Source organism: Trichoderma harzianum (genome assembly GCF_003025095.1).
Source record: "Trichoderma harzianum CBS 226.95 unplaced genomic scaffold M431scaffold_15, whole genome shotgun sequence".
Taxonomy (NCBI): domain Eukaryota; kingdom Fungi; phylum Ascomycota; class Sordariomycetes; order Hypocreales; family Hypocreaceae; genus Trichoderma; species Trichoderma harzianum.
In genome coordinates, this window is record NW_020209263.1 from 831,820 (window position 1) to 850,661 (window position 18,842).

Sequence of the window (18,842 nt, forward strand, 5' to 3'; positions counted from 1 at the left end):
GGGATTCTTTTATTCTGATAGCATAATGAGAACGCGGTAGACGTTTGCACACGGCATGGTATGTACTCGTATCCAGTTAGGTACCTTATAGATGGAAACTGTATCCGTGCAGGAACTTGTGAAAGGGCGTCTGCTGGTGCCATTGGAAGTTCTTCAAAAGCCCAATTAAAGGGGAAAAAAAAAGAGAAAAAAAAAAAAAAAAGAAAAAAGAGAAAGAAGAAAGGACGCGTGCGCGGCGATCTGGCTTTGGTACATACGTCATCTCCACGCTGGAGAGATTCGGAGAACCTCCACACCCCAATCACATTCCTTCACAACGGTACTTGTATGCTGCCCATCGTCATTGGCGTATGTACTAGCATTACGTTCGGAGAGTATGCCGTGTGCCGATCAGATCGACTGGAAGTCAATCAGCCATCATAGGAGCCGGGCTCGGTGTGTGTGTCGTTCGACGGTGTTGTTGAAAAGCATCAAGCTAAAGGTCTTCCGTAGGCTGGCTTGGCTGGAAGCCCATCTCCCGTGTCGCCTGCGCGTGATTGGTGAGCGGAGGAGCTTCCGCATGACATCTCGTCCTTTTACCGTAAGCCGGCATCTACAATCTACATCTGCATCTACAACCGGCACGGATGGGTACAAGCGGCTTGCTTGCTGCTTTCTGCGTTTGCCTACTTACTACCTAGTACCTAGTAGGCCCTTGTTTCCAAAACAGTCCCAACTACCCATTCTTCCGATGCTGGATTCGATCTATGCGTCTCGCCATCGTGGGCTCGCGATTGGCGTACGGAGAGCCTTCCGTATGCATGCGTATCATCGCTCAATGGAGAAGAATTTCCATGGCCGACATTGATAGAGTTTCCTTTCGAGGCAGCACGCCGCCATTGGGGACCGCACAAATGTTAATACAGACCTACCTAGTTCGGCTAGTATACATCGCCACCTAAACTGACATAACTCAACCATCCTCTCATCTAGTCTAGAAGCTTGAGCAAATGCTGCTGCTGATCATTACTCTACTGGTCCAAAACATGAAGCAACACGCTGGTCTAGAGAACCGCACGTTTAGCTTTTCTGATCCCTGTTTGTGTGGCAGAATAATCTGGATACAGAGTACCAGGCTGTCTCATCGCTGTGATGTAATCCCTTGACCGTCCTCAGCTCGTGATTGGCTACGCTTCTCTACTGTACTGTACTGTACTCGTAGATATGCTTACTCATTCATTTCGTAAGCTTGAATGGATGGGCCTCGGTATTCAAGACATAGTCGTCCAAGCTGATGATGTCGGGCGTCGTAAACACGAGGTAAAAGTATTTCAACGTCTCGGCGAGCCAGAAACTCTACACCAAGGATCACGGTTAGTATAAAGACAAGAGAAATGACAGAAAGAGCATGGCTCACCTCCATATAGTCCTCCAACGGCAGTTTTCCATCCGCAATCGTTACATCCAGCACCGCTGCATTCGCATACGCCGTCTGCGTCCCCTTCGCAATGGCCGTAAACATGTCCCACGCAGCGTCTTGGAATCCTCGCCGTCCTGTTATTCGGTATGCGTAGAACACGCTCTCGATGGCCTCCGGCCTAAGGAGATATCGCGGGTCCTTGGCGGTGGTGAAGCCCTTGGGCAGATGCGTCTTCCATTCAGGCCGCCTGTCGCGCTCCTGCAGCCAGTAATCTTCGTCCCAGGGGCAGTGAGAGCGGTCTTTGCATGGCGCCAGGTCGATTCTCTCGGGCATCATGCCCGTGGGAAAGGCGCGGTATGCGTAGATGCAGCCGTTGGTCAGTTTGATGCCTGTTTCGACGTCGTCTGCGTTGTTGAAGAGTTTGCCTGCCAGGCCAAACATTCCCCCTACGAAACAGGTCAGATGCTCCGTTTCTGGGTCCAACACTGGATTGCCCTTTTCATCGACATTGATGTTGCCAGACATGAGGATGTCGTCTTCCTTTGGTAGCATTGGACGGAACAAAAAATGTTTATCCGCAGTCTTGAGAAACGTCTTGGACATGATTTCATACTTGGGCTCGCCGCCTCGTAGCAGCTGATGCATCTTGGGTAGATACTCGTACAGAGAGTCAGCACAGCCGCCAAGTGTATAGGTGCCGCCGTGGACTACATCCTTGGACAGCATGCTGACGCTCATCGGCCAAACCCCCGGAACGCTGGTCTGGCTCTGGCCCTCGTAAAACACATCCATGACCTGCGACACGGCGCTGTAATATTTCGGGTCTCCTGTGACCTGGGACAGGTGCGCCAGCTCTAGAGAGAGTGTTCCCGGTGAAGCAGATACAACTGAGCCTTCGACCATCAGGCCCTCTCCCGATTTAGCCGAGTGAAAGTTGAGAAAGTCGACGGGCATGCCGTTCTTGGTGTTGAATCCAGCGTAGATGAGATCTCCCAGCTCAACGGCCTTCTTCAGCAACACTTTCCTTCCACTTAGATCGTACGCCGCCAGCAAGCCGCCCAGATAGCGAATGTTTGTCTCAAAAATATTGATGCGGTTGCTTGTCGAGGACCCGAAATCAATCTCTGCCACCGCCGCCACCGCCTCGTCAAACTCATCCCGCAGGCCCATGATCCAAAGCGTGTCCAGGGCATCCACGAGCGTCGCTGCCCAGCCCGAGAACTGCTCTCTCCCACCGCCGCTAATGGGAAGCAGGGCATCCTGTTTCCAGGCGAATTTCTTGTATCCTTGCCACGCCCGCAGAAAGACCTTCTTTACCTCGAGCAGCCTCTGCTTCCGCTGCTTAGCGGCAGCTGCTGATTCGACTCCCGAAAAATGGTGCTGAATCTGGGGGAGAGGTTTGCCCTGAGCTGGCAGCCGTGTGGAGTTGTGAGGAGGATAGCGGAATTTGATGCTGCTCCAGTCGAAGCTGGACTTGGGCTCGGGATACCGACTGGAAGACGCGTTGTGGTTCATGAAGCGCTCAAGCTTGACCCATTCTGGTGATGCCGTTGATGCCGTCCGGGGCAGGAGCTGGAGATGCCATAATGTCAGGATGGCGGCCATCAAGAGGATGCCATTGCGGACAATTCGTGGGCGGCCGGGAAACATTGTGATACAGAGGTTTTGCGCGAGGCGCGACTTTCCCCCAACCAACCAAGCCTAGATAAGATGGGACATGAAAAAAAAAAAAAAAAAAGAAGATGCCAGTCCTCGTATTCGAAGGATAAAAAATTGGTGGAAATTGATGAGACAGAATGAGAGACACGCCTATTAGCACGCTATTCCAAACCGACCCCCTTCAACGCTGTATGAAGCAAAAGGCATGAGACGAGAGGAAGCACAAAATAGTTACAAGGTAGAATAGAGTTTTAAACAACTAAACAACTCTACCTCAAGCGTTCTTCCGCATGACTCCCTACATATAAACCAGGAATAGACAGACACATCTGTGCCTGCCAACTCCCCGATTTCGCTTGGAGCGCTGCATTGCTGATACTAGTTCCATGGTCAATTTCGAATTCCAGGCCCCCTTCGACTCAAGCTCGCCCCCCCTCTCCTGAACGGCGCGCGAGCTTCCAGATGGGGAATCAATCTAGGACTCGTATCTAGTCCAGGCTATTTATATATATCCCTTTCGTGTCCCGACGAATGAATTATAGTTTGTCTGAAACTAGCCTAAACAGCGCGGTTATTCTTAATTCTTTTTTCCCAACTATTGAATGAGGCTGCATGTATGTGTTATTGATGTGTAATATTATCTGCAGGAATACAGGCAGTAAATCTTCGCATCAGTTTATTACAGCGTTTGCAGGATCAATCCAGTCCATTACAGCATGGATTGCTCAGTTGCTTGTTTCAGCCCATGCGCGGGTCGGTCCCTGACCTTGGCAAGCTTGGCTCCCACTATGCCTAATCGGCACGCTTAATTCCCTATTCCAGCTCAGGGTCCCCCCGCCAGCCCAAAAATAACAGTGGAGTTGAGATGAAGATGGCCGCTGCTAATGATCAGCTCAAGTTGGCAGACTAATTTGATCTGCAAAGCTTGTGATGGTAAAAGACGCGATCTGCCCAGTCAATTGTTCTGTAATCCATAAATGTCTCATAAAATCTCCGTGACAATGCTCAGACTATTATACAGTTTGGTCCCATCCATGTTATACAATGTGCCTTTATAACCATACACTTTCATCTTATCCATCACCTCTTCCTCCGCTTGTCTTCCTCTTCCAACCTCAGCTCTTCCTCCACCTCTGAGTCCATCTCCTTCTCAATCTCTTGCTCTTCCAGGTCCTCCATCTCCAAAATCTCCTTAATCAGGTCGGTTTGCTTAGCCCGCTTGCCCTTGGTCCGGCGTTCCTTGCGCGCATTCTTCTCGTTTGCCGACAGACGGCCTCCGTCCATTGTAATCTCGACCTTGCGAGGCTTCTTGCCACCTTCGGCTCGCTTGCCTCCATCATCTACTCCGCTGCCCACTCGCACGCTTCGAGAAACTTTCGTCTTGGCACCCAGGGCCCAGAGATCGCCCCAGTGCGATTTTCTTGCATCGTGGTAGGCGAGCTTGCTGAAGCTCTTGGGCACCGTCCATCGTTCAATCTTGCCTTCAGGCGTGCAGACGTCCAGAGTGACGTGACCTTTGCGTTTTAATGGCGGCAAGACCATTCTGGGCAATGTCTGCATGTCTGGATTTTCCTGGGCGTTTTCGTATCCGGCAAATGCCAGTTCAGTGGCCTTCCATCCTGGAAGCTGGTCTTTCTTTGAGCGGCCACGCTGTATCGCCACATAGCTAAACTCTACTTCGCCCTGGTTGTTTGAGCTGTTGCCCAGCATCTTGGTATAAAAGGTGGGCCGTGTAAATCGCTGGTTGAAGTAGCAATAATCCTTGCGACCCTTGCTTTTGCCAGCTTCCTTGTACATAGGGCACGTCCCGTGGTTGGTGCATGGTGCAATAATATGACCAGCTTCTCGCTCCTTGTGGAATGCTGGGTTCAGTTCCTCTGTCGGGATACTGGGCTCGCCGCTTTGAGGCAAGAGAAACTGCTTCAGAAGCGTATCTCTGACATGGGCGACAGCTTCAAATCCTCGGGGATGGGCCTTTTCAATAACGATGAGCACACCGCCATCTTTATTGAGTAGAGTCCAGAGGTTGTTCAAGATGGCTTGACGGTAATGATCCTGCTTCTCCTTAAGGAAGAGATGAGAAGCGATGATGAGATCATAGCTTTTCCGTGGCTGCGGCTTACTGCCAGCATCGAGATGCTCACCTTGCATCTCTCCTGAGTGTTCATAATCTGGCAATCGAGGCAAAAAGGTTGTGTTGTGGAGAAAGCTTTTCAGTCTGTGACGCAGACGATCTGATCCAGTAATGACGGTTTTCCTCCCTGGGGGCTGCGAACCTGCTACCTCGCCCTTTTCTCTTAATAGATCCCACTCCGTATTGAGGATTTGCTCCCAGGCAACGAGGCCAGCACCGCCAGCTCCGGCATCCAATACACTGAGCCCTGCGTTTTCCTTCTTTTTGAGACGTTGTTGAATCCAGTCACTGCCTAGCCGCTTCCGCACTTCTCGCAAGACTGAGGTGACAGAGGCATAAGCAGGGGGGAGATAACCAGCTAGGAACGCATCTGCCTCAATTTCCGTCATGTGTCTCTGATCAGGGGGCAAACCAACGCCACCCATCTGCCCGTTTTTTCTTCCTTCCGGTGTTGATGGTGAAGTCGGCAGTCCTTGCCCGCCAAAGGCTGCTTCGGCGGCCGTCTTGACGTGGCTCAAATGAGTTCGATCCAAAAGGTCCCGAATAGGTGTAACGAGTGCGCTTTGAGGTAGTGCAATTTCGACTGGGCTTCCATGGAATCTGCCCTGCAAAGTGAAAGGATGGAATCGTCGTGTCTCGCCCAGGCTCATGTCCCTCTCCAGGTTATCCGTAGTCTGGTCTGGTTCCTCAAATAGTTCATCCTCCTCGTCCATTTCATATGCTTCCTGCTCTGCTTCGGCTTCTTCCCTCGCTGCTGCAATCTCATCCTCAATTTGTTTTTGTTGCGCGGCCTTGAAGTCTTGCATCAATCTTTGCAATGCATCATGCTCCCTTGGGTTTCTCGCCACAACATCGACGTATCCTGGTGACTCTTCAATAGTGTCTAGTGCAGAATCAGATGCCAACGGTTGATCAGACTCTGAAGCTGCCTCCGCAACATCGCTCTGCTGGTAAGGCAGTTCGTAGGTGACTTCCTCAAAGCCCCCTTCCTCCAATTGCCGCAACAACGTCCTTTCATCATTCACTCGTGATGACTGGCCGCCCATATCGGCATGAGTTGGAATTCCAACATCTTCAGGAGCAGTCTCACGAAGTGGTGGGCCATAAAGCCGTTCGTAGAGCGCATACTCCTCATCGTTGAGATAGCCCTTCGGAAGTGTGTCTCGAAAGCGCTGTTTCGCTTCTCGAACAACCTTTTCAATATCCTCCAAGGATTGGCTTCTTGATACACCTGTTGGCTCATGAAGAGCAACCCTGGAATAGGAAAAACATCGTCTGCTTAGTTGATGAGAGCTTCGCTGAATTTGTATGCGTGGGGCAGCTGTTCTTCGCACTGATGCTGAAGAAAACTGCCTTGGTGCTGTGAAAAGATATGTGTAGCTGCACTTTGGGCAAGCATTCTTGAGCCCATTTAATGACAGCATCTTCTTTTTTTGTACACAATTTGGGCACGAGAGAAGAGCTGCTGCTTGTTCAAAAGATGAAGGTTTCTTGAACTTTTTCAAGCTGTCGCAGTCACGTGATGCTATGATTGGAGATAGCTCGCATGTGAGAGGTCAATCAGCGCTAGGCCCACTGAACCAGTTTAACAAGATGGACATTAACACCCGACATCAAATGCCACTCATGTTGCTTCTTCCTCATAGAACGTTCTATCACTCCGTATAGGCCTAATAGATAGCCATTCTAGGTACGCCGGCTGATATAGGAAAAGCCTAAGAAAAACCCTCTCTCCAATAGAATCCACCCCAAGTACTCTTTGCGTTCCTAGGTTTTTTCTTTCTCAGAGGGTTTTGCCTAGGGTTTTCCTATATCAGCCGGCGTACCCAGAATGGCTATGTATTATACGGAGCGATACTACGTTAGATAGCTGACTCGGGCCGACCTCTTTGCCCTCAAAGGATTTTGCTGCTTGCAACGGGGTCGTTAAAACAAACATGTATTTGTCTTTTCCTTCCCGGTTTCAAAATCAGATTATGGGTTGCTACTAATAGCTGTCGCTAAATTATATAGCAGCATAGTCCCTCGTATGCTGGCATAGCTAACACAGTGTAGGTAGAGAACGCTCACGCACAGAATCACAGACAGCTTCTCCGACCATTCAACTTCCATCGCATTATAACAAATCACAAATCAGCTAGTGTCCTAATGGCTGACTTTTGTTGTTGCGCCCGGGCGCTTCCTGCTGGTGCCGGCCCTCCAGCCGATGCCGGCTTCAACGGTGGCTGCTGTCTCTTCGGATTGAACATGGACTGTTCCGCCGCCTTGTACGAATCAATCTGGCTCGCCAGTCAGTAAATTCGCACCTCTCTCTTCCTACGCTTCCTTGTTACGTGCCGAAAATAAAGACGTGAGATACAGCCCGACAAACATCATAATGATGTTGAGCAACAGCGTCACGCTCCAGTGACGGCCCTGGCCGGGGATAGGACCCTCGCCGCCGAGTGTCCTGCCGGGAGTCTTGAATACGTCCTCGACTTTGCCACCGTCGCTGAGCGAGACGGCCTTTGTGATGGCTTCGGTCAGGGCCGACGGGTTCGCGCCGCGGATGGTCTCGACGGCCGTGCCGTTGTGGAAGATCTTGAACGTGGGCATGGCAGTGACGCCTTGGGTGCGGGCGATGTTGGCTTGGTTGTCGACGTTGACCTTGGCAAAGGCCACCTTGTTCGGGCGCGAGTGCTCCTTGGAGAGGCGCTCAAAGTGCGGCGCAATCATCTTGCAGGGACCGCACCAATCGGCGTAGACTGTGATGCTTTGTTAGTCGGGCTGGCGCAAGACCGGACGAGATACCGTACAATCTGCGACGACGACGGTGGTTCCCGACAGCAGCGACTGCCACTCGCCGTCTGATCCGATGTTGATAGGGCCGCTCATTGTAAAGATGCGCTCGTAGATTCCGGACGATTCTATTGATTGCTGTGGTTGCGACTCTGCTGTTGTTGGTGACTGAAGGTTCTTTGAACGAGGCCAGCTTGCGCATTCGCCTCAATGTCTTGATCAATGGATGTTTGCTGAGTAATTGGTGGTACAGCGCCACGGCTAGGTCTATGGCGTAATATTCCAGGTACCTTGGCGCGCTAGGTCCTCTAAGAATGTCACTGGACACATCAAAGGATGGGCAAATAAGGCAACTTGATGACTAATTTTTTTAACATGAGCCAGCAGCATGATATCCCATACGGTTGATGAGAGGTCGAATTCATTCATTGTTTCATGTTACAGCTACCAACGATTATCATAGGCTATACAATCTATCTAGAGCGTATGTGGGATAATAAGAGCGAAAAACTTTCATCTATTGGGTTGCGTACTATCGATTCTCTATACGGAGTATACACCGATCACAGTGCTTCGGTTACGAGCTTCAAGCGCTTGATGCGCCGAAAAGCTTCCAAAGTCCACTTCGTCACGGTAACAAATATAAAGCAACTCACCGGATCACTTAGTTACGTGTGATCATAGCCTCACGGTCAGGACCGGTGCCGATCCATTTTACCTGCTCAAAGTTAGTGCACACTTCTTTGAAGCCGGTGCAAACGAAGCCACTTTAGGCAAAGGAGCTAACCAACCTTTACTCCAATAAACTTCTCAATGTACTAAACAGACAGTCAGTAAATATGATCAGATCCAATTCTGGTTGAAAATAGATGTACCTCGATGTAGTCCTGGGCCTGCTTGGGAAGCTCATCGTATGTTCGGGCGTTGGTCGTCGGCTTGTTCCACCCAGGCATTTCGTGGTAAACGACTTCGGCGTTATCTAGTATGTTGTGGTCCGCAGGATAATAGTCAAGTTCCTAATACTATCAGCGTTGCCTCAAGACCTCAGACAGCAACGGCTTCCTACCTGGCCTGTGCTCTTATCTTTGTACGCAATGGCTATCTTGATTGTCTCGAAGGAATCAAGTACATCGAGCTACGTCAAGCGTTAACATTTAATTTCCTTAGAGTAGTTCTTGCAAGGCTTACTTTAGTCAAATTCAACGCAGTGTAGTAGTTGACCATGTGGCCGTGCTTGACAACAACGAGATCTATAAAGTCCAAGTAAGTATCGACCGATTTTGATACTGAAAATAGGGCGAGGTGTTGACAAACCGAGCCTACACAATTAGCTATGCACCCAATATTTTTTTATAGAGAGAGGCTTACCAGCCACAGCGGCGTTTTCGGCCTGTAGATGTTCCCCATTCTCGGCCCACCTCCTGGAGTTTTGATCCGACCCTGTTGCGCACATGGTCAGTCTGCTTCGATTCCAAAGCTGAATAGTGATAGGGTGACAGTACTCTTCGAGATCTTCCGTCTTGAAAGCGCCCGCGCCAACACGCGTGGTGTCTACAGTCATCAGCATCTGCTACAAACCACTGCGGGTGGTGAGGAGTAAGGGGGTGTTTCGATATGATTACTGGCTAAAAGGCCCAGTTGAATACTCATATTACTTACAGGCTTTTACCACGCCGATAGTCTCTGTAATGTTCTTGGGGTTGAGCGTCAAGCCGGCGATGATGCCAGAAATTGCGGTGTTGGATGAAGTAACATAGGGGTATGATCCCATCGAAAGATCGAGCATTACGGCCTGTTGGTACCAAGACAAGTAAACCACCTGGTCATACCCCGAAGCCTTAACGTAGAGTTTAAGAGCTTCAAGTACATGACGATAGGCAGGTTACCAGCCCGGTCAGGTTAGTAAATAACCAACTTGCTGGGAGCTGAAGACGAACATTTGCACCCTCGATAATGATGTTCATGTTGCTCGTTTGACTATAAAGGTTAGCTTCTTGTCATATTTATGGGGAAAGGTTCGTTGAAAGACCAAGGAACTATCCTGTATATGGATCCATTCCTCTGCTTCTCTCGATATCGCGCCCCAAAGGTCACTTACGCAGAATACATAAAGCTCAAGCCATCAATGGCATACTTTGCGAGCTCCGTACGGTATCCTCGGAATCTCTCAATCTCTTCCTCGACATCGTACTTGAGCAGATCGCCGTAACGGGCCTTGTAGCCATGTGCCAGTCGACGCAGTTTTGATTCGAAGAGTTCTTGGTCGAAGACGTCGGCCAAACGGATTCCACTTCTCTAGTCCCGGTTTAGTGACATAGTTGGTGCTCTGGGGTTTTAAATGCTTACTGCGGCCTTGGTCTATCAAGTTCACTGTCAGTATAAACGTACTGCTTTCACGGACGATACTATGAATAAATGCTTACACTGTATGAGGGTCCGTTCACGGTAATGTTAGCTTATGTTGTTAAGGATGTGAACAAGGTGAACTTATAATTCCGCGGCCAGTGGTGCCGATTTTGCGCTCTGATTAAGTTAGGCGTGAACACGAAAACTGGTTATAGATCGCTTACCTCCTAGCTCGATCTCCTCGAGGCCATCGACGGCGGCGTGAAGGTCAAAGTTGATATGAACCTAGGTGTAACAACTTAGCAAGTGCATGACAGGCGCAGGAGCATTGCGTGGATCACTGACTCTGTCAGACACGAGGATCCGATCATAGACATTGGGAAGTCCTTTCTATTTCTGATGTCAGCAATGATTTCTTGAGAGCTTCCAGATTAATAATTACCTCTTCAAGCTGCTTCAACTCTGAGAAGAACGAAGGGCTAGAAATGGTTAGCATTGCAACTATGCATTGATACGCCAAGCGGATTGCATGTTGAGCTGGGCGGCATGATGGCACGGAACACTGGATTTGTGAGACTCACACATGGAAGACGCTGTCGCAGGCGGATGCCGTTAGTACAAGTTCAATGCTTGCTTAACACTAACTCGTCTTTCAGACAAGTGAGTTCAAGCGACTTACACATCGGAGCCGATGAAGTTCATGCTACCGTCAAGTCAGCGTCTGCTCGTCAAAGGTGGGCAATTGTCGACAACGTACCAGTTCGGGTTGATGAGACCGGAAGGGAGCAGGTGAAAGCTATTGAAGGTCAATTATTCGTTTAGTCGACAACCGGCGCTTTGATTCGGTGTCTGCATACCTGTACGAGACACCGTTGGCGCTGTGGCGATGGCAGTCAGCGATATAGTTCATAAATCGTAGCAGAATAGCACGGTGTGCCAGACTCACACAATAGAATGACCTGCATTATGACCTCCCTGGAATCTCGGTTCAGTATTTTTGTATGCGCCGTTGCATAGGGTATTTGGCTTACAGCGGCCCTCGCGCTATCATCAAGTCAGCGTCTATTGGTCGTGAAAATGAACTTGCTAGGAGGGAGTAAGATGCAGTTCCTGAATATACAGAAAAAACATAAACAGAGGGTGAAATATGGTCCAGAGTGATACCATATTGCTAGCATAATATTCGACTCCTTGCCATATTCGCCCTCTGTTAGCTCTCACTCATATCCAGAAACAAAAACAACAACACAAACAACAACCTGCTTCCCCGTAAAGAACGTACCAGAGTTGAGCTTCGGGTGCGAGAATATCAACTAATTTGCCTTTCTGACGTTTAATAGGTCAGTTGACAGTTCAATATGACATATCAGATGGTCAGACGCACTCCTTCATCGCCTATGGAAACGCAGTTAGTGACGAGACGCCTGCGTTACAACCCGCGCGGGGCACCAAGCAAGGGAAGGCAATGACAAACCCCATTGGGCTCCCAGGACAACCTTGATAGGCATGATGTGCGGCTGAAGACAATTGTCTGTGGTGTTGAGCAAGAGGGCGAGAGAGAATCCTGTGACTGTTCTAGGAGGAATATAAAACGCAGGATCGGCGTCGAAGTTTGATGGACAGGGAGCTAGCTTGGTTCCTGAAGTACAAGCGCCAAAAGTCAGAGATGCAGAATTTCCAACCACCAAAACTGTACATCTTTTACTCGCAAGCTTATGCAAAACAAGTCAATTTTTTCCATATATACAAATTTATCTATACCAAGGACAACAAAGATTCAAGGACAAAACACCCCATCTACAAACCAAATGTCCAGCCAAAGGAATACCTAGAGGTACTTCCCAGATGGAACAAAACTTCCAATGGAGGGGCGGATGGAGGGGCGTTCTGCCAATTTTGATCCTTATATAGAAGGCGGTCAAGGCCGATGACGGAATGTGAGTATACTCTTTGATCGTTGACGTGCTTGTTGGTATGTCAGGCTGACTGTGGCCACTGGATAGCTGTTGATTATCACTAACGTAGAATGAATTATACAAGAATTTGTGCTGGTCCTATTTCAAATGAATTTTGGCTGCCCATAAAACCAATTGTCCAGCAAATCGTGATTCCCCAACCTGAAAATGTCAGAGATGTCTTAGGATACATCAGTTGCTCGACACATTTAACAGACATGAACAAATACAATCATTGGAATATCATTTTCTCTCCCGCTCGAATTTTCGGTGGCCACGATATTTGCATGATCTGGTTTACCATACTTGCTCTAACGTCAACTCCTATAGGGTAAGAAAACGAATGCATCAGAATGGGTGAGCGACGACCGATGATGATGCAGTTACAGAAGCAGTAGGCGGTATAAAATAAAGTGGACCAGCTGCCGGCAGAATACTACCATCGAAATATTTTGAGCCGAGATTTGACAGGCATATGAGCTGCATACTTCAGTGACAAAAAATACATTCGCCATGTCATATCAAGAGCGCGAGGCAAAGGTATTATTTCTTGAGTATTTCCAAGACGAAACTGAATTCTAATTGAGCATACAGAAGAGAAAAACTGCCCACAATGGCGGTAACTCTCAGCAGGCGTTCCGCCCCGTCAGTCTCCAAGCTTCAGAGGGAAGGGAATGGACTGTCTCTGTAGCATTCCCCAGCAGCACAATCGCGACGTATGTATTTAATTCCCCTTTCACTTTGAACTATTCAGTTCCAGAAAACAGACTTACTGACAGAATGCCTCCAGCCTAGCCACGGCCGAGCAGCGGATCGCTGTGCCGGGTCGCATTGCCCGCGCTCTCGCCATCTTCTCCATCGACGAAGTCATTGTCTTTGACGACTCTCCCGTCAACACTCGCCCGCACAACACCGATAAATCTGTCTACACCGGAGATACAGACCCGTGCCACTTCTTGACGCATGTGCTGTCATATCTTGAAGCGCCGCCGTTTATGCGCAAGGCGCTTTTCCCTCTGCATCCCAACTTGCGATTGACGTCGTCCTTACCTGGTCTTGATACGCCGCACCACCCGCATATCAAGGAGTCGATGATATACAGAGAAGGAGTTACCATTGCGGGAATGACAAAGTCGAGCGATGGCACGTTGGTAGAAATCGGCCTAGATAAGCCCGTCGAGATCAAAGAGGACATTCCTCCCAAGACGAGAGTCACGCTCAAGATTTCGGAAGACGGGTCTGAGACTGCAGAGTGTGTTCACCCCCATGCGCCTCGCACGGAAGCCGGCTTCTACTGGGGCTACACCGTCCGACAGGCAAACTCCCTTTCGGCCGTCTTCACCGAGTCTCCCTACGAGGGTGGATACGACGTCAGCATCGGCACGTCTGAGCGAGGATCTCCCGTGGGTAAAGAGTTTCCATATGGCAAGCGTGTGCAGTTTAACCACGTTCTCATTGTGTTTGGTGGCCCACGCGGCATTGAGTACGCGGCGATGAATGATGAGGAGCTTGGCGGGATGGGCATCCAGGGTGGGAAAACGAGGGAGTTGTTTGATCACTGGGTTGACGTGATGCCGAATCAAGGGAGCAGAACGATTCGGACGGAGGAGGCCATGTATATTGCGTTGACGGCATTGAAGCGGATATGGGATAACGAGTAATTTTGCTTGAATAGAGCTGATACCCCCTCTATCTTGCTCAGCCATCTTACATTATTGCATTGTTGATGATTCTTTTCAGAGAGGGACGATACTCATATATTAAACCCCTAGGTACATGATAATTCTACAGCATCTATAAGAGCCATTGTTGAAGACTCTCGCTATTTCAATCGTTGAATCGTGAACCCTCTAAATAGGAATCCGTCCTCGCAAAAAACGCCCTGTTCCCAAGCAAATGATTGTTTCTTCTTTGTATAAGTATCTTACTGCGTCTTCGTAGCATCAAGTGCCACCGCCTTGCCAAGACCCTCACCCGCAATAGCGGCAGCCTTGTCACCAGCTCTCTTTCGGAGAACGTTCTCAATGAACGCCTCGCCGGCCTTGTAGGATGACCGAACAAGAGGTCCACTTGCACAGTAGAGGAAGCCCATGTCGAGAGCACGCTGGCGCCACATCTCGAACTCATCTGGGGTGACGTACTTTTCGACCTTGAGGTGTCGTTTGGTGGGACGCATGTATTGTCCAAAAGTAACGACGTCAACATTGGCCTTTCGTAGTTCTGTTGTTTGTTAGATATCGTGCTTGTTCTCTTGGTTTCTGATTTGAAATCAGAGACGTACCTCTGAGAGCATCCATGACCTCGTGCTCTTGCTCTCCCAGACCAAGCATAATGCTAGTCTTGGTGATGATGCCCTCGTTGCCCCTCACTTCCTTGACGTGATTCAACACCTTCAAGCTCTGGCGGAACGTGGCTCTGCGATCGCGCACATACGGCGTCAGGCCCTCCACAGTCTCGACATTGTGTGCATACACATCCAACCCGCTCTCCGCCACAATCTTAACCATGTCCAAGTCGCCGCCGAAATCTCCCGTCAGTGCCTCGACGAGCAATGTAGGCTTCTTCTGCTTAATCTTGCGAATTGTCTCCGCAAAGTGTCGGGCGCCTCCATCGAGGAGGTCGTCACGGTCCACGCTCGTCAACACGACATATCCAAGACCCCATCGTGCGAGGGCCTCTGCAGTGTGCTCCGGCTCGTGGGGATCCAGAGGAGGAGGAGCACGGCTCGTCTTGACGCTGCAGAACCGGCAGCCGCGAGTGCATGTGTCGCCCATGAGCATGATGGTGGCCGTCGCGGCGTTCTTGTCGGAGCCGCCCCAGCATTCGGAGATGTTGGGACATCGCGCCTCCTCGCAGACGGTGTGCAGACCTAGGCCGCGCAGATCGCTCTTGATCTTCTTGTAGTTGTCGTTGCCCGCGGGGATGGACGTCTTGAGCCACTCGGGCAGTCGTGTAATGGTTCTCTTCTTGCCTGCAGGGCCGACTTCGGCCGTCTTGAGAGCGTACGCATCGCTGGGCGACAGAGCCTGCGCGGGAGACGACGTCGCAACAAAGTCGGAGAAGGGCGCAACAGTCTTATCCTTGAAGTATGTTCGGGGTCGGGAGGTCTTGGGAGCTTCGCTGGCGTCGGGGAGAGTGGCGAACGATCGGAGGGCGGGAGAAGCGGCCAGAGCCCTTCGCATGGGCGCCTGGGCTCGCTGCAGCGATGGAGCTATTGAAGCCATTGTGAGTATGCAGAGTATCGAGGCTGCAGCTTCTGGGTGCGAGAGCTCTTCCGAGAATCCCGCCTGGTGAAGTTGTGGGTGATGGAAGATGAATTAGTTGATTAGTGAAGAGCTCTGGAGAAAAAGTTGGAGAGCCGATGGGACCCGCATCGTTGCGCCGCAAGCCGGCGACTTGGCCCGGGTGCGCCAATAGGGATTTCTCTTTATTAATCAGTCATGAAGAAGCCTTTTTGAGTCGGCAATTATGACACCTTGACTTTTAATTTCATGCCATATGGCGTATTATGCTTTTGATTCTCTTATAATGGTTGTGCATTCAAGACTGGGCTTTTACTGTCTCTGTGGAATTGGTGGAGCGGCCAAATGCGCCGAATCAGTGCCCTGAATGCGCCGATATCTTGCCATATTTAGTAGCCGTTTTGGAGGTCTAAAGCATTTCACAGTCACAGTCAAATGATGGCAAACAAATCACAAAAGTGCAATCTACGGCAATGTGTATGTATTGTAGTTCCTTATTCACAGTAACACCAAGCCTCCTCTCCCCAAAACTCCAGCATCCGAATGAAACCCCAGAGGACGTACGCCAAGACTACAAGCCATCAAGTCGAGAACAACAGTACAGCTGTGCGAGTTCTTCTCAAGCGGTGCATGAGAAATATCGCTTCAGACTTCACCGAGCCTCGACCATCTCATCACCAATATATAAAAGGGGTATCACCAACAGAAGCGAAAAAGTGCCCGTTCACCCGTGAAATAGAAGTACATCAGCATGCTGAATGTATGCCCATGGTATCAGATCCAAAGATTTTTGAATGGAAGAATCGCCTAGTGCAAGGTGATGACAGAAACAAGTTGGGGTGAAAATGGTAATTGAATTGAAGTTAGATCCCAGCCAGCGCGCTCGCACACACTGGGTGCTGCTCCCCAACCATCTGAAGAGACACCAACTGACTTTTGCTTGAAGGGCGAGTCAACTCCACTGGTGGGAATAACCTGCAGCCAGCGTCTGCTTCATGATGGAGTAGGGGCAGCGAGGACAATAAGGATATCCAAGAAGTAAATCATCAATAGGGGTTGTGAGCTCAGCAGCGCCATTGGCGCGCGTAAACACAGGCAAAAAGGGTAAAATGAGAAATGAATTAGACCGCCAGGCCTTTGTGGACGAAAAGAACCCGTCCCTTTCCAGCGGAAGCACGTTGCCAAGTCGTCGGCGGGTCGTAGATATTCGTAGATTGTCATACAGAAGAATGGATTTTTTGTTTCAAGCTGACAAAGGAAAACGAAGAAACGAGCGAAGAAGTCAAGATGGCTTCAGTGGATCAAGAAGCAATCCACATCATCCTCTTTAGATGTCCACACTCCATACATTGCAAAGCCGCAGGGGTTTACAAGAAAGCGACCATGATCATGCCGGCAACACCAGCCAGAGCGATCTTGCTAGCCTCAAGAGCAACGCCAGCGTTCTGGGGGCCCTTGGTAACAGTAGCGATGGGGGCGCCAGAGGTGGCAACAGTTGTAGGGTGGAAAGCAGTCGAGCTGACAGCAGTGCCGACAGACTGATGGCTGGCTGAGGTGGTAGCAGCGGCAGTGGTGGTGTTGTGAGCAGCGGTGGTGGAAATAGAAGTGACAGTGTGGACCTTCTTGAGAGTGACAGTCTTGGTGAGGATGGTCGTCGACGTCTCAGTGGTGGTTGACTGAGCGAGAGCAAGAGCCGGCAGAACGGCGACGGCGAACATGGAGAACTTCATCTTGATTCTTCGAGGTTTGGTGTTTTTGTTGATGTTTTGGTGTGGTCTGCGCACAGGCTATCTAAGCGTCGCGAAGAGATGGGTGAAAGTGAAGCGCTAGTATAGCAGTAGAATCAAGCAAGATGATGGATATCTGGAGTGATTCACTCGAAATGTTCGAAATACTGCGAGTAGTTAGCAAATGACACCGTCTAGAACGATGTGTGTGCTGCCAACCTTGAGATGCGCTGGAGGGAGCGGTTATGGTGTGGTATGTGGTTTGTTGTTGTTGCGTGATGTAAATGAGTGTGATGAGCGTATAATAATGGACAATCGATATCCAAGAGATGCGTCAAGTGAAGGAATGGACAAGACTTTGCCAACGAAGTCTTTTGTTGATGGAGTTTGTGAAACGAGCAGAAACGTTTGAGGAGATGGTGAGGAGAAGGAGAAGAAAGAAGAGCGAGGAGGCGAAACAAAACGATTTGAGAAAAACGAGCCCAGCCCAGCTAAGGCGCCATCGCAGGGCGGACTGGCTTGGAGGGCGACTGATCCAAGACAAGCAGCCAATAGTGCTCTCAAGTGCCACCCAAACAAATATGGGGCCGGCATCGATGGCCGTGCAGGTAGAGGAGACATGATGGGATCGGGGGGGCATGGTGGCATCAGCAGGTAGACACGACCTGGGGTTTAGTCGCGCTTGGACGCAGATGAAATTAAGGTGTGTCATATTTGGTACTTCGTACGAGGCCGGGCCCAAATTTTTGCCAGGCTTGTCGCAGAGGGCAAAGTTAATGCGGTTGAGGATGCCGCGGTTTCACCTCTTGTTTTGTTTGATTTGATTCCTTTCAGTTCCATGAGTCGAGTGTGTTCTTTATTCCCTTTCTCGTTTCGTATCTTGACCGCCTACTCCGCATGTTAACCTCGCCATGTCCTCCCAGATGAATTGATCACCTCAGCTAGTATTACAGTCTCATGTCAGTTCTGCAGGCATCGCCAAACCAAAACCGCCATCCCTAGCAAAATATCGTTCCAAGTCGTGTTGTCCCAGCCCAACCGCTGCAGCCGCCTCTTCTTGGTCACATTGCCGTCTCCATTCATCCAAATACGGGCTGACAGGGCAGATCTTTCTTAGCTGGAGCAGAGCGATCTGCGCTCGACGGTCCAAAGCGAGCCCCTCCTCCGCAATACTGTTCAGAACCGATTCATCCCCCCTGGCTGTCCAGGGTCCAAGCAGAAGAGAGAAAGAAAGCCTGACTCGTCGCGATGTCATGCCCTCGCTCAAACGTGCTGCTGCACCCTTGTGCGGCCGATGTTGTATGTACCTCTACATATAAACCATAATGGTCAAGTACATGCGATGCAGAAGTTGAAGAGAAAAAAGACCCATCAGGGGTTGTTGCGGCCGCTCCTTTGGTGTGCACCTTAAAATGCCTTCATTTCCTGCCGGCAGCTGATTGGTGGCCATTGAGTCTGTTCCTGCATGGTGCCTGGCACTTGGTTTGCTAGCGGGCAAAATTACTGGGCAGAGGCCACGCCGCTAACTTTTTAGTGCAGCACTTTAGCGAGCGCTTTGACGGTGCCTGAATGAGCCTGAAAAGATGATCCAATTCTTGTGTG

General features: G+C 50.0%; 8 protein-coding genes across 8 annotated transcripts; 1 reads left to right on the top strand and 7 right to left on the bottom strand.

Moving 5' to 3' along the window:
- Window positions 1-1,215: 1,215 nt before the first annotated feature.
- Window positions 1,216-3,049, bottom strand: M431DRAFT_96127 (glycoside hydrolase family 47 protein; the record flags this gene model as incomplete). Its single annotated transcript, XM_024924789.1, has 2 exons — window positions 1,216-1,335; window positions 1,397-3,049. 2 exons carry the CDS (start codon window positions 3,047-3,049, stop codon window positions 1,216-1,218), a joined length of 1,773 nt encoding a protein of 590 aa, XP_024769951.1.
- A 1,089-nt stretch (window positions 3,050-4,138) lies between these two features.
- On the bottom strand, window positions 4,139-8,066 carry M431DRAFT_499713 (hypothetical protein; the record flags this gene model as incomplete). The annotated part of the gene is made up of 4 exons (XM_024917829.1): window positions 4,139-6,446; window positions 7,350-7,471; window positions 7,530-7,936; window positions 7,988-8,066. 4 exons carry the CDS (start codon window positions 8,064-8,066, stop codon window positions 4,139-4,141), a joined length of 2,916 nt encoding a protein of 971 aa, XP_024769952.1.
- A 450-nt stretch (window positions 8,067-8,516) lies between these two features.
- Window positions 8,517-11,893, bottom strand: M431DRAFT_264680 (hypothetical protein). Its single transcript, XM_024913893.1, has 26 exons — window positions 11,791-11,893; window positions 11,701-11,711; window positions 11,599-11,642; window positions 11,348-11,360; window positions 11,263-11,291; window positions 11,174-11,194; window positions 11,074-11,112; window positions 10,996-11,019; window positions 10,898-10,909; window positions 10,759-10,795; window positions 10,662-10,706; window positions 10,541-10,601; window positions 10,462-10,493; window positions 10,394-10,408; window positions 10,317-10,328; window positions 10,069-10,265; window positions 9,908-9,947; window positions 9,630-9,762; window positions 9,473-9,521; window positions 9,339-9,410; window positions 9,285-9,289; window positions 9,159-9,220; window positions 9,037-9,105; window positions 8,846-8,986; window positions 8,762-8,788; window positions 8,517-8,688 (listed from the first exon to the last, which is right to left on the bottom strand). The coding sequence occupies exons 1-26, from the start codon at window positions 11,822-11,824 to the stop codon at window positions 8,635-8,637; spliced, it is 1,278 nt and encodes a 425-aa protein (XP_024769953.1). The 5' UTR covers window positions 11,825-11,893; the 3' UTR covers window positions 8,517-8,634.
- An 891-nt stretch (window positions 11,894-12,784) lies between these two features.
- On the top strand, window positions 12,785-13,932 carry M431DRAFT_95682 (hypothetical protein; the record flags this gene model as incomplete). The annotated part of the gene is made up of 3 exons (XM_024924729.1): window positions 12,785-12,811; window positions 12,866-12,991; window positions 13,051-13,932. The coding sequence occupies 3 exons, from the start codon at window positions 12,785-12,787 to the stop codon at window positions 13,930-13,932; spliced, it is 1,035 nt and encodes a 344-aa protein (XP_024769954.1).
- Window positions 13,933-14,195: 263 nt separating this feature from the next.
- M431DRAFT_95735 (hypothetical protein) lies at window positions 14,196-15,453 on the bottom strand (the record flags this gene model as incomplete). Its single annotated transcript, XM_024924735.1, has 2 exons — window positions 14,196-14,491; window positions 14,553-15,453. 2 exons carry the CDS (start codon window positions 15,451-15,453, stop codon window positions 14,196-14,198), a joined length of 1,197 nt encoding a protein of 398 aa, XP_024769955.1.
- Window positions 15,454-16,594: 1,141 nt separating this feature from the next.
- Window positions 16,595-17,443, bottom strand: M431DRAFT_264888 (hypothetical protein). The gene has a single exon (XM_024913894.1). The coding sequence runs from the start codon at window positions 17,241-17,243 to the stop codon at window positions 16,881-16,883; it is 363 nt and encodes a 120-aa protein (XP_024769956.1). The 5' UTR covers window positions 17,244-17,443; the 3' UTR covers window positions 16,595-16,880.
- Window positions 17,338-18,060, bottom strand: M431DRAFT_264902 (hypothetical protein). The gene is made up of 2 exons (XM_024913895.1): window positions 17,460-18,060; window positions 17,338-17,407 (listed from the first exon to the last, which is right to left on the bottom strand). Exon 1 carries the CDS (start codon window positions 17,886-17,888, stop codon window positions 17,484-17,486), a length of 405 nt encoding a protein of 134 aa, XP_024769957.1. The 5' UTR covers window positions 17,889-18,060; the 3' UTR covers window positions 17,338-17,407; window positions 17,460-17,483.
- Window positions 18,061-18,077: 17 nt separating this feature from the next.
- M431DRAFT_512485 (hypothetical protein) lies at window positions 18,078-18,537 on the bottom strand (the record flags this gene model as incomplete). Its single annotated transcript, XM_024919844.1, has 1 exon — window positions 18,078-18,537. A coding segment is annotated over exon 1 (295 nt), but the record flags the coding sequence as incomplete, so codon positions are not given.
- Window positions 18,538-18,842: the final 305 nt, after the last annotated feature.